Raw genomic sequence first — 13,529 nt, 5'->3', positions numbered from 1 at the left:
AGGTAGTAGAATAGGTGTTTAGTAGTTGGAGGGTCAGACTTCAGGTTTATCTCCTAATCATTACTCCTGAGAGAAAGGGATCCTCTCTTTTGCCTTTAAGGGACTGTTTTGAACTAGTGATTTGTCTCATAAGCTATTACCAATTGCTCCAAGACATTGAAGTGTTACAAGATGAAGTCTTCACTTGCATTTGTCAAAATATTACAAATACTGGCTCATTTTTCCTTACTTTCATTCAGATAGCATTTAGAAATTAGATTTGCAGCCCACTAAGGGATGGCTGAAGTAGGCAAACTACTCAGACATTATGACTTCTACAGCTGTAGAGGTTAGAAGTTCTCTGTCCACAGCAGTGATACAACATGGAGAGCATGAACAGAGTTTTTGGGGTGCTGGCATGTCTCAGGCCATGTTCAGCAAGATCAGCTCTGCAGAGAAAAGCTCAATGGATCTTACAAACCTCAGCACTTTGAAACAGAAAACAGAAGAAGCTGTCAGGGCAGTGATAGTTTCCTTAATAAGAAAGGATATAGAACATCATCCCATCAACTCTCCTGTTGGTACCATGGGCTATCAAAGTGGAAATGGGAGGTTCCATGACCCTCAGTCAGTCTCTTGACCTTTTGAGTTACTGTGTTTACCTGCTAAATCTGCTGTTAGCAATCACTTTCTCTTGTGGTTACAGATCAGATGAGCAGCTAGACAGTGTTGCTGGCCAGCTTGGTACTGAGACACTTGGCAAAGAAGTGCTACAGGAAGAGATGAGTAACTCTTCCCTCTGAGAATATCAAGCAAATAACTCGGAGGGGTGCTAAGGCTTTGTATGCATGAGAGGAGTTCCTCCTCTGTCACTAGAACTGTAAAATTGAATCGGTCCTCACTGCTAAATATTCATTTTAACAGCAGGTCCTCTTATAAATGCACTGAAATTTGGTATTTCCTTTATATTTGCATTATCTACTTTTACATACCTTTTCTCACAGTTACTTATAGCTTTTTTTTTTTTAATTTGCTTTGAGAAACCGGGGCAAAAATTACAAGAGCAAACATGAATAAAGATAAGGAGCTGGACTGTTGCAGCTGTGCCATCCAAGTTAGTATATAGCTCAAGCAGTGGTTTGGGTCCTAGCAAATCTTATATTATTCCAGTGATAACTCTATTTCAGTGGCAAGCAAACTCATGTGAAAGAAGAGCTGGTCCATGTGTAGCTCCCTAAGTAAATTGTCATGCTTGTTGGTCTCTTTAAAATTTGGAGTATGAGAGCCAATCTAGAGCTGAAAGCACATAAGAAGGCTTTTAATGCAATTGCTATGGCTTTGGTGAAATAAATGGTTGTGCAAATTTTGTCATTATCAAAGCCTTGTCTGTCTCTCTAGGACATGGGGGTTTTCATCTCATACACTTTCAAGAAACAAGTGATTCCCAATTATGCCAGTGCTGTGCCCACACATGGATCAGAGGATATAACATAACTGTGGAAAACCAGTACTGTATATACTGCTGTAGGGAATGGGATGAGCAAGATGCAGCTCAGATTACGTGGCCACAGGGCTTTGTTCTCCCCATAAACCCTCTTAATCTTCCTTCAGGGCACACACACGCCCACAGGGCTGTAGCCAGCACCTCTGGGTACACTCAGTTCCAAGCTGTGTGGCACAGCCCCCACAACGCCTGTGGCCACAGTGGCTCACAAGTGCCAGGAGAGGCTGTGATTACAGGTGGTGCTGTTACTGCAGCTACTCTGACCCTCCTGGCAGGACAGGGGAGCAGAAGCCACTGTGCCTGTGATCAGGTACATCTCCTCCTCTCTGCAGAGAGGAGCCTGAGTGGCTCTCACCCTGCTCGTGCTATGGCATGCCCATGTGGGAATAATGAGTGCTTTGGGCTGCAAATATACATAGCTAATAGCAATTACACAAACAGGGAGTAATTGTCTCATTATTTGTACTGGCAGTACACAGGCTCCTCTGCTGCATCACCTCAACTCAGGCTCTGGAGGAGAAGTCTTTCAAAGATGTGTTCCAGAAGCAAGCCTTTACTTCTGAAGGAGATAACATGTCAAAATAATATGTCAAAGATAAATTTCAAGAACATTTCTGCTTCTTATTTCTGATAGTTCATGAAAGTTCTTGCCCCTAAAGAGCTTTTATATGTATCTGTTTTAGAGCTCCCAGGCCTGCCTCCCCAGCTCAATCTTTGAAACACCACACAAAAGAAAATAAGCTGTTTGTTGAAAAGAAGTGGCTTGGTAGGGATAGGGTGAAGCTACATACCTTCTGCTCTGCCCACTTTTGAAAACAAGTTCAGTTTAAACTTCTGTTGGTAAAAGTGCAGTGGGCACATGGAATGAAAGTGAAATACTCTGGTGCTTGAATCTCAGTGGATGTGTCAGCTTTAGAAAGATTGGGATCAAGAAGAGAAGAGGCAAAATTAGGGGCAGAAATAGTTCCATAGTTATTTTAAATTCATCTTTCAGCATTTAATTTTGAATTATTTCTAATTTTTTTATTGGTGTAATAGTAACTTATTCTGTCAGAAAATTTACACTAGGAAAATTATTGTAATTTGAATAATTATCTCCTTTCCCTCATGTGGGAATCCCACAGCAGATATAGTGTATTTGTATTTAGTGGTATGCAAAATTATATAACAAAAATTTTAAGGCTGAGGAACACAGTTGTGTGTTTCACTACAGTTCGCTCTTGACCTGTGCAAAATAAAATAGTTGCTATGATATTTAAAGATGGATCCTCAAAATGCCATTAAAAACATTATTTTCTTTCTTTGCTAGTAAGATTATGATAGTTTCCACACTGTGTCACAGTTATGAGTAAGTGACTATACTACATTTTAATACTAGCTATTCCTAATCTGGTTTTTTGCTTTTTCACTAGTGCTGATCCCTGTTTCAGTACAATTGAGGGTACAGTGTGCTGGGACTCCTCATGGGAAGGAGTCCTAGAGGGGGAGAGGAAATGCCTTAAGGCTTCATGCACTAAAAACACAGTGAGTAAAAATCCAGCCTGCATTAGGATGTAGTTTCTTTTGTTCTCACAAGCACTTCCCATTGGAAATTTGGGGCTTCTCATCTTGTTAAGGATTCATCATTATCAAGTCTGATGTGCAATTTTGCTTAGTCGCTGCCTGAACTCTACATCATTCTGTGAGTTTTTCTGATGTGAAATCCTGCCTATGAAAACTAAGGTTCAAGTGCAATAATTAAGCTTTACTCAGAAAAAAAATTCCCTCCTACATGACTCAATGCATATTTAGAACAGTGGTGTGATGTGGTTTGTGCCAGCCTCCGGATGGAACCACAGCCTGGAGACACCAGGGGTTCCCCATGGGCCTTTCCTTGCTGGGACAGGCACACCTACATGTCATGAGAACAAGCACGTTCAACATGTAGAGGGAACCTGTTGTGTTCCTTAGGCCTGGAACAAGATCTAATGTTATTAACTCTGAAAGACCTTCTAAAAGGTCTGAAAACCTAATTTTGACTTTTGATTTTTTCGCTCTGCCTCTTTCTCCTTTTGTTTTATTTTGGGCAGGTGTTACTGTGCCTGGGATCTGTGGGCTGATGGGAATATTTAAGATTTTATCAAAACTGTAGTTGTGTTTACTTTTAATACCTGAAGACACTGTTATTAATATTGGGAGTTAAAAACCTTGTAAAAATGTTTTTCTTTATACAAACAGTAGAAAAATAGCCACTTATTAAATGAAGTTACATATTAGAATATTTATTTATTTATAATTGCATAATTTGGTTTATGAGATAATGCAGCTTTTAAATAGTTAGTTGGTTTTGTCATGTTTTGTCATCTGCCAAATAATTTGACAAATTTGCTATAAACTCCCTGACATTTTTGCTCAAAAGAGTTAGTATTCTTCATTCTTTGCTGCCAGACAGGTCGTGTATCTTTTCAGGCCTGAAGAATTTCTATCGGCTATTTAAATGCAAGGCCACAAAGAGAAAGCCAGACTCAGGCTGCAGCAGGCTGAGCTGGGGTGATTCAGGACCAAAGGAGCTGCAGCACATAATTAAACTGTAACTGCACCGTGCTCCAGGCTTTATACGTGGCAGTGTAAACTGGCTGCTTTTCCCGTCAAAAAGGGGAATGTGCAAGGCTGTCACAGGCACTGCATGAACAAGGATGATGAAAATGGTTATGGAGTGACACTTTAAAAGTTGGGGGTTTTTTTCCTGCTACTTAGGCAGGGAATTTTACTAAAGATGGCTGCTGGCAGTTCCCTGCTGCCGAGGGAAGAGGATGCATCCCTGCTTCCCAGCTTTCAGTGCCGGCAGGAAAAGAAAGGGCAGAGCTGGGCATTGGTCTCCCCTTGGCGCTAATGGCAGCCGCCTTTGCTTTTACTCCCTGCAGCTGGGCTTGGAGCCAAGGGAATTATATACAGCCATGGCTGTGTGCTGAAAGGAGGAGGAGGAGGAGGTAGAATAATCTTTCCCAAGGCTTCTTGCACCTCTCTCTGATGTTGCCCTCTGCAGCAAGTTTTCTTCACCTGTGAGACAGCTCACATTACTAAAATGGGACTGGGAAGATGCCGTGAGCTCATTTTTAGTGCAGCAAAAGAAATCTGGTACAAAGGAGCCATATCCTTGTGTTGGCCCTCAGACAAGGAGGTGATGCATCCCTACTCCATGCAGCTGAGCAGCACAAGCAGGGAAAGCCTCCAAGTTGGAGTCGCCGCCGGCTTGTGGGTTTGTAACTGAGCTGGGGCTGATTTCACAGCACAAGCCCTGCTGGCAGGTCTTATGTCGAGGTGTCAGCAGCCTTACAGTGATTTTTAAACAAGGCTGTGTTAAATTTGATGGGAGAAGAAATATCCTTTAAAAATCTATTGCCAACAAGTGGGTTTATTGATGGTTTTCAGAGAAGTACCTCAAGGGAGCAGGCCGTGAGGCTTCTTAGGCACGAGTGTGATGATGAATGAGGGAGATGCACACAGGAACGTGCTTGTATTGGTGAAGGCAGCACTGCAGAGTGTTCCTACTGTGAATACGTGGGGAGGGGAATAGCCTGGAACTGCCACAACACTGCCTGAAAACCACAAGTACAGAAAGCAACAGTACCTGGAGTCCCGTGGCAGGGCCTGGAAATCAGCTCTGAAGGGTTCTCAGCACACCCTTGCTGAGGTTCTGCACAGGTGCCATTGCCCTTTTGTTTACATGGCAGTGGAGGGGGTGTGTACAGAGGAATATGCACAAGTTTATACAATTGCCTGGGTTTAAAAAGCATTTTTTTTTCCTGCAGGATGTATTTGGCCATGACCATTTATTTGTTTATTGGCATCTAGTACTGAAACTAGGTCATAGCAACTTTTATCTTCTATAAACCAGATGGGCAGCTTTCCCAAGATGCTGGGTTGCTGCTTTCCCTTCAAGCTTGCTGCTGTGAAGGGCTTTTGCTGGCTGGCAGACTACTGCCTGTGCTGTGCAGGTAGCCTGGTGGCTGGTGGGGGGGCTTATGGAGAGGAATCTGGAGCCATTTCCATGTCTTTGAAGGTGTTTCTGGCTCTGGCAGTTTGCTGACAGCGAGGCCTCTTTCCGCTTGTTTCTTGTGCATCTCTTCACTCAGTGGGGTTGTTTCCTGTCATAACTTGCAGGCTTGCCTTGCAGACTTCCATCTATCCCTTCTTTTTCTTGCTTTGACCACAGGGAGCTCTCTGAGTATAAACTTGTTTCTGCCCATGTTCACGCCCTTGAAAAATAATCTTATGAAGGAGGTCAGTTTATTGTAGCAATACCTAGGGATTTAGGCAAACTCAAGAACCCGTATTTCATACTTTGTCCAAGGAAACACATAAGAAGGTGTAACTTTTGCCCTGAAGACCTGTAACAGTATATTCTGCTGAGCCTGGTGCATCCTCTAAAGTCATCAGGGGACATAAGTTATAGCTTCCAGGAAGAACAGTGGATTCAAATCAATGTAATGCTGTAGGTAACTCATCTGACTGGTGGGAATGTATTGAAAAACAGGACGGAACAGGAGTGGCTGCATGTGCAGTGTGGGTTGGCAAAGGTTTGAGCCGTTCAGCAGCTGCTGAATTGCTACATTGGGCTTGTACCAGTGAGGAAAAGATCTCAGTAGTGCCTGGGACTCCACCAGTGTGAATGAGGTTGTAGGACTGGGCTTCACAGAGCACCGTTTGGTCCTCCATTGAACCAAAATTCACATGAATGATTTATTTCATACCCAGTAAGAGTTCTTCCAAAACCAGTGGGAATACTCGAGGATATAAGCCTTTGCCAGACTAAGACTTGAAAACTAGTGTGATTTCCACGTTTAATTTGATTTTTATTTTTTAATGTATCATGTGGTGGGGAACAGAATATCCGAAGGACCTTTGTTTTGTACACAGAAGTGTTTCAGCCTCTGTAGTTTAAAAGAAAAAAAAAAAAATCCAAAAAAATGAAGCTAGAAAGCAACAGCTAGGTTTAAAAGCAAGAAAGATTTTCTTGCTAAATATCCTCAGATCAAGCATATTTTAATAGAAATGTTCAAGATCATCTTCTGTTGAATGCTGACATTGTATTTAGATTTATCTTTTCTAAGTTTATATTTTATGCAAAGACAAACAAACAATAGAACTTTTTTTTTCTTTTTTTCTTTTTTTTTTGCAGAGAGTTGGATTGAACGATGTCTCAATGAAAGTGAAAACAAACGTTATTCCAGTCACACCTCTCTGGGGAATGTTTCTAATGATGAAAGTAAGTAACTTGTCATTCATTTTAAGTGAGTGTGAACATGTCCGAGTGCTCATTTCCTGCTATATAAGTTGCTACAGCTCGATTAAATTTTTAGTATTGTGTATTTTAAAGAGTCAACTCACTTGACATACTCAATAGTTTTACTAATTTTTTTTCTGGAATATTTGCATTTTTAAAAGGAAAAAATACTGTTTATTGGTTAAAGCAATCAGAAGAATTTGTGTGTCACTGAATAAAGGTTGAATGATCACTAAAATGTGCTGTCAGGATCAGCTTAGAAGAAAAATCACCTGTTTTTCTTTTCACTGGTGAACACCATGTGGTCAAAATACGGGGAAAAAATGTGCTATTTTCCAATACTACTATGTCAAAACATAAATTTAAAAAATACTTCCATTAATAATTAAACAATTGTGAGATTAAAAAATCAGTTACTAAAACATGATATTGTTTTCTTTTTAGTCAGAGAGAGAAAACATTTATCAATCTAGCTGATTTTACATCAACTATTTTTTTCTTTTCTAGTGATATTAATTTTAGATCTTGATTTTTAACAACAGCAGGTAATCAAAATTACTTCAAAGTAGTTTAAAACAACCAATTTGTTTGTTTTTAAAATTGCAAGACAATTTCTAGCCTACCATTTAGTTTTTCCTGTTTATGTAATTTCTATTCTGTTTAACTTGCCTAAAGCAAAATACTCTTCATGTTACTTTTCATCTCCAGAATTCATATATTCACACTACAAGATATTAATACAGATGGAATTCTTTAATCCAGTAACTAGTAATTTACATTTAATAAATATGTGTTTTAAAAGTGTATTTTAAATAACTTCATTGCTGCAGTTTCCTTTTTTTTTTTTTTTTTTTTGCATTTTAAGAGAATTATTTATTTTGACATTGTGGCAAAACTACATGCCTTGTAGCACAATATTGTAATGGATCATGAAATTTGCTGTATTGGGGCCTTACTCTCATTTGTTTAGGGATATTTTTGAGGGAATATTTCTGAAGGAGATGGAAGATATTAGTAGAAAAATGGTATTTATTCATGACTCCCCAGCTAAGAACCATGAACAAGAATCTTTAAAAATAGACGATGAAACTGGGAGAAGTTTGCCATTTTCTGTTTTTAAAAATTAAGGAATAGAAATTAATTTATCTTTAAAAAATTATAGTAGATTATAGTGAAAATAAAAAAAGAAGGTTGTGGTTTTGAATCTTATGAGAACCTGTGAGATACACAAAGTTCATTTCACTCTGATGTTACTGAGAAAGTGATGGAAGGAATCTGTAATGAATGAGATATGTCTTCAGACTCTTCATAGGGTCAGAATTCAGGATTGTTAAATGTGCTTTAAATATGAGCCTGAGAAATTTCCACATAGCTGGGGCCAGTAAAATGAGGACCTGTGTGGTTAACAAGAGCAGGTGTTTCACACAGTGGCATTGAGAAGATGGCATGGTGGCTCATTCTGTTTTCTGGTTCTGGAAATAAGGGGCAAGCAATGATAATGAAAGGCAGTGAATTTAGAACTGATAAAACAAAATACATAAATGAATTTGTTCCTCTATTTGTGTGCAGAAGACATTGTCACAGCATATAATGGAAACCCAAATGAGAGGCAGAGTTGATTTTATCTAGCTTCCTTCTTAATAGCCAGTTCTTCCAGATGCTTCCTTTGCACTGATTACCAGCATTTCTGCAGTGCAGATAAGAGAATTAATCCACCTGAAAAGTCATCCTTGTTTTGAGGGGGAGGTGAGGGAAGGGAGAAGGTGAAGAGGAAGAAGTAGGAAAGCAAAATAAGCCACAGCAGTAATCTGTGAAATCCAGAACAAACTAGAAGTTTCACTGTAGAAATCATTGTCCTATGTGCTCATTTCTAGCCCTTGAGTTCTTTCTAACATTTTTCTAACACCACCCAAAAAACAACCAGAAATTTCCAAATTTCCATCACATCATTTTTTGTCCAGCTTCTGTCATACATTTACAAACAAAGCGGGAGGTAAAGTGTTTTGAGAAAACCCATATAACCCTATTTGAATTTTTCAGAATGGTGGTCAAATTGCTGTTGTCAGTGTAGGTCCAGTTTTCATCTGCAACCAAAAGAAAACCTAAACCACCTTTCTCTTGACTAGTTTTTTTGTCTCTACATACATGAGGTAGCTGTTGGCTGGACTACCAAGGAAAATGTGGGTTTGGTTTTCAGTTGGGGTGGATTATTTTTGGCCTTGGCTTCATTGAAGATTGAGAACTTATGCTGTGAACCAGTAATGTTCTCACTGGGCATAATGCTTGCTCTTGTGACTCTTTTTATTCCTGGATGATTTTAGAGTTCATAGGGTTTTAGGACAGGAGTAATAGTTTTGGTGATCTCCTTTTCTACAGCTGAAGTATGCTACAGAGCACATACTTCAGGCACAGGGGTCCTTTGCAATCTTCCATTCTTATCCAGATATCCCCAGGCCTCTTGAACCTGCATTACACTGGGAAAGGAAGTGATGACTCATAGCCATGGATTCACATAATCTCTGTGCTTCCTTGGGTGCTTCTTACCCTTTTGGAACATTTTATGACCTCTTCCAAACCACAATCTTTACATTCTAATATAAAAATTATCACTAAGTTTTATTTCACTTTCCAGCTTTTAAAACATTTTTCCTGCTGCCACTTCCATATTCCACATTAGTCAAAAGATTCACAGGAAAAGGGAACGGTACAATCTTGTAGCCAATAACTGAAAAAAACCAATTCCATAACATTTTCTGTGTATTGTGCATTAAACCAGATTATCCAAATTGAAATAGAGGTCCGGAAGAACACAAATAAAGGCTTACGGAAGTTTCAACTTCAGTTCCATGGGGAAGAAATCATGATGTTTCTTGATGAGGTGGCAGGGTTGCTTGTCCAAATTTTCTTGCTTATTTGGAAATGTGAATGTGTAGACTTCCTTGGAGATAAAAGAAAATATTCAGACTACTTTTTGTGTTTCAAAAGTGGTATTCAAAATCCTTGCTCATACTAGCTGTAATGACTTACCCAGCAGCTTTGTTTTTTGTTTGAAGTAAACCTCTTATGCTTCTATTAAAAAAAAAAAAAAAAGAAGTTTAAATAAGAGCAGCTACTTGCTTTCACTGAAATTTTCCTTGGAGAAAATTCTTTCTTTTTCAGTTATACCTACTCAGTGAAAACTATGCTTCCATATTTCTCAGAGGATTTTAAAATCTCCCACTGTTCTAAAAGCATGGAATACATGCTAATGAGCCTGAATCTCATTTATGGCTGCATGTAAATAGGAGACAAGATAGCTTAGTACTATAATTTAATTTTGGCTAAGGCAAAGTAAGTTCTGAGAACAGTCAGAATCTGGCCTGCAGGAGGTACAGAGGAAGAGGATATTCCTCTGAAAATTATGCAGCTACCTGAACTAAAGGAAGGATTTTATCTATATAAAGCTAGTAACAACATGTTAGTTTCTTTCTTGGTTTTGAGACCCATGCAGGCAGCACTGGAAAGTACAGGGCTCTCCAGTTACCTCCACAGTGGAAAGAAGAACATAGTTCCATTTTAGTTATGACACAGACTAACACATTACAAAAAAGGTGTGTCTTTGCTTCAGGTTGTTCCACTCCCTGTGTTTAACGCAGCAGGCTCAAAGCTGCTGAGTACAGCTCCTGTTGTCTCCATGCCTTGCACCAAGAAGTAAGAAATCCCTTGAGCTGTACCTAGAATCAGACAGCAAAAGTTAGACGGGTCCCACTGAGAACTCTGGGAAAGCCACTAAGATACAAACATGCACAAGATACAAACAGGGCTCTACTTGAGTGGCTTTGAAACAGAATTTTGGAAGTGAGATGGAAAAGTTAGCAAAAGAACTTCCATGGAGTTTGGGACAAAAGGATCCTCTGATATCTCTATGAGCCAACAAATAGTATTTTTCTAGAACATCATTGATTTCTGGTTTTATTATGTTTAAAGGCCCTTTCTGTGCTGAGACTTTTACTTGCAGTTGCCTAAGATATTATCTGCATTCAGTTTGGGATGAGTACCAGGTTTTCCACTTAATCAGATACCTTGAAGACACCTTTCCTTGGGATGCTGGTAGTCCTCCTATTGGCAGTGGTGTGAGCACACTTCATGGGTTTCTCCCTGGGGTGCTTTGTGTGAAGCCCTGCAACTGTGAATTGAACAAGATTTTTCCTTGTGACTTCAAGACCTTTTGGATTTGTCACAGAAGAACTGTCATGTCTCTTCTTTGACAGTGCCTTGAAGCAGGACTTCTTTTCGGTTACTTTATTTCCTTTTCCTACAATATAGGTTGGATTTAAAAAGTATTGAATTTTAAAATATATGCCTTTATTTTAATCTACAGTGTTGTTTTGATGTGAATTGATAAAATGACAGGCCAAAAAGTAAGAAATGCTGTTTTCCCTTCCCTCTTTCATGCTAGACAAAGTGATCTGATATCAGACCTGAGTCAAGAGTTAAACATTCTCTGCTTGATATGAACACCATTAGGTGCCCTGCTGACAGCTAAAATATAAAGATATTTATTATTTTTTGCTAGTCAATTGTCTGATGAGACTATATTGTTAAACTAGACAAGGTAGAATGAAGAGCTTTTATATGTAATACTGCAAGTTTGTATTCCTAGGTCCCATCTATTCCTGTACCATTTGCAACCCTTTCCATCTTTTTAATGGAAAAGTAAAAGTTTGGCTGGTAGCTGACTCATTGACAGAAAACAAAGTTGCACCATTTTCTTCTACAGAGAATTGACTTTGGGGTGACAAGCACTAACTCTGAAAAATTTAGCTTTGTTGAAAATCCAGTTGTTTGATGGAAATTAACTTAAGAAATTAAAGAAAAATAGAAAAAAAAAGAAATTAAAAAGAAATTTTAGAGTTACAGTTAAAGAAATTTTCTGAGTTACAGTTGAAGTCCATCTTTTCCTTCTTGGTTTTAAGGGACAATTAGGGGAGGATGCTGAGGGGCCTTCAAGAAGGATCCCCAGGAGGCAAACATACCTGAGGAAGGAGACATAAATTGCAGTTTATGACCTAACTGTTAGTTTGTGTCGTTAAAACAAATCCTTAGGGAGGATTTGAGTGGGAGGAGCTGAGTAGGGCTGGCGTGAAGTGTGTCTGAGGGCAGGTTAGATAAGCCCTGCTCACAGCAGCTCACCCTTAATGCAAGTGAAAAACAGCTGATGGGGGGGATGGAAAGGGTGTAGAGATATTGTGTAACTTAGATATTGACTTGAAATTTGATGCCTGCCACGTGTCCAGAGGGGAATTCAGCACAGGTGGAAGCCGTGCCATGCGTGCCATGACAGGTCCTTGCGCGTGTGGGCTCAGCCACGGCCCCGCGGCATTCAGGCCTCATGTGCCCGCGTTTGCTGCACGCCGGCCGCCTGGTCAGGAAAAACAAACGAAACCCACAATTTAAAAGTGATTTGAGATGTGTATGTTGGTCCTGTGCGCCGAATAAAAGCGGGCCCTGAAAGGCAGGGAGGGAGTGTGCGGCCCAATAATTAGGGGCCCATTGTCATGCAGATGCGGGGGGGCTGCGCTGTGGGTCCAGGGGAGCTGCGGAATGGGATTTCCTGGCGCCCAGGGATAAAGGGTGCTCGGCCGGCACAGCTTCCCGTGGGCAAGGCAAGAAATCCCGCGGTACGAGGGCTGCAGGCAGAGCCTTCCCAGCCGGGCTGGTTTTTGTGTTCGTGGGTTCCCCGCACAGCACAAAAGGCCTCCCGAGAGGGTCCGATGTGCGGAGGGGATGGCGCTGCTCCCGTAAGATCCCGCGTCCTGAAGGCTCGCTTAAATTACTTCCAAAAGCTAATTACATGGAGAAATGCGACTTGCAGCGTGCTGTACAGCTTTACCCCGTTATTTAGGTATCAAAGCCATCTATGCTGAACGCTTTCATCGGGGACAAAGCTGTTAAAATCTCAAAATGTGTTTGATACAACACTGTTTCCCAAAGAATAACTTTCTGGAGCTGCTGATTGTGCTCCACTAAGCTTTCATCCAGGAATGTTTTATATGTTTAACAAAACACGATTTAGTCAGAATTATTCTATACGTATTTCTAAATTGTTTCAAAAGAACAAATGCCTGCTAGGAAGAATCCAATATTTGAAGTTTTATTTCAATTACTTTTTTCCTTATTCATATTTTATCCGAATTTTTGGAAAGTCAGCAAACCAGAGTTGCCTTGGAAACAGTTAATGGGGGAAATTATCAGAGAAATCACCTGAAAAGGAATAAAGTATATTAAGAATATACACTTCTTCTCATTCAGAATTAATCACTCTAAATTTATGAACATCTAATAATTACCTTATGTTAGGATCAAACAATGTGTGTACCCCATTAATTTAAATGCCTTATCTAATATAAAATTTGTGTAAGGCAACAGTTCCCTTATAGTGAGTGAAACAGTTTATGTGTTCTCACATGCTGGTAGAGATCTGAGTTGCTTTTTTCCCACATAAATTTATCCTTTTCAATGTCAGTATTCCTAGGTACCACTCTGCTCCTGCTGTCTGTGATATTTGCACAGTTAACTGCCTTAAATAGTATCTACAGATGGTAGTTTAGGGAACTTCATTATTTATGTGTCTGAATTTTAGCCAGAATTTTGAGAAAGCTTTGGCACTTGAGCACATTTTAATTGTTTTTAAATTTATTTTAATTAGTTTAAGAAAAAATTCTTACCATTTAAAAATTATTTCTTTTTAAAAAACAGTTAATGAATTGCTCAGAAATTCCTGATGAAATCACACAGCTT

The 13,529-nt window shown here is 39.6% G+C and overlaps 1 protein-coding gene across 2 annotated transcripts in view; it reads left to right on the top strand.

The window, feature by feature from the left end:
- RFX4 (regulatory factor X4) overlaps positions 1–13,529 on the top strand; it is an 87,040-nt gene that overhangs the window by 12,711 nt on the left and 60,800 nt on the right. For both annotated transcript variants that reach the window (XM_039725608.1, XM_039725606.1), the window contains exon 2: positions 6,645–6,731. In XM_039725608.1, coding sequence (XP_039581542.1) covers positions 6,645–6,731 — 87 coding nt within the window. The remainder of the gene's footprint in view (positions 1–6,644; positions 6,732–13,529) is intronic.

This window comes from Passer montanus, unplaced genomic scaffold (assembly GCF_014805655.1).
Source record: "Passer montanus isolate IOZ18808 unplaced genomic scaffold, ASM1480565v1 scaffold55, whole genome shotgun sequence".
Classification (NCBI taxonomy): Eukaryota; Metazoa; Chordata; class Aves; order Passeriformes; family Passeridae; genus Passer; species Passer montanus.
This window is presented reverse-complemented; position numbering and strand designations above follow the sequence as displayed.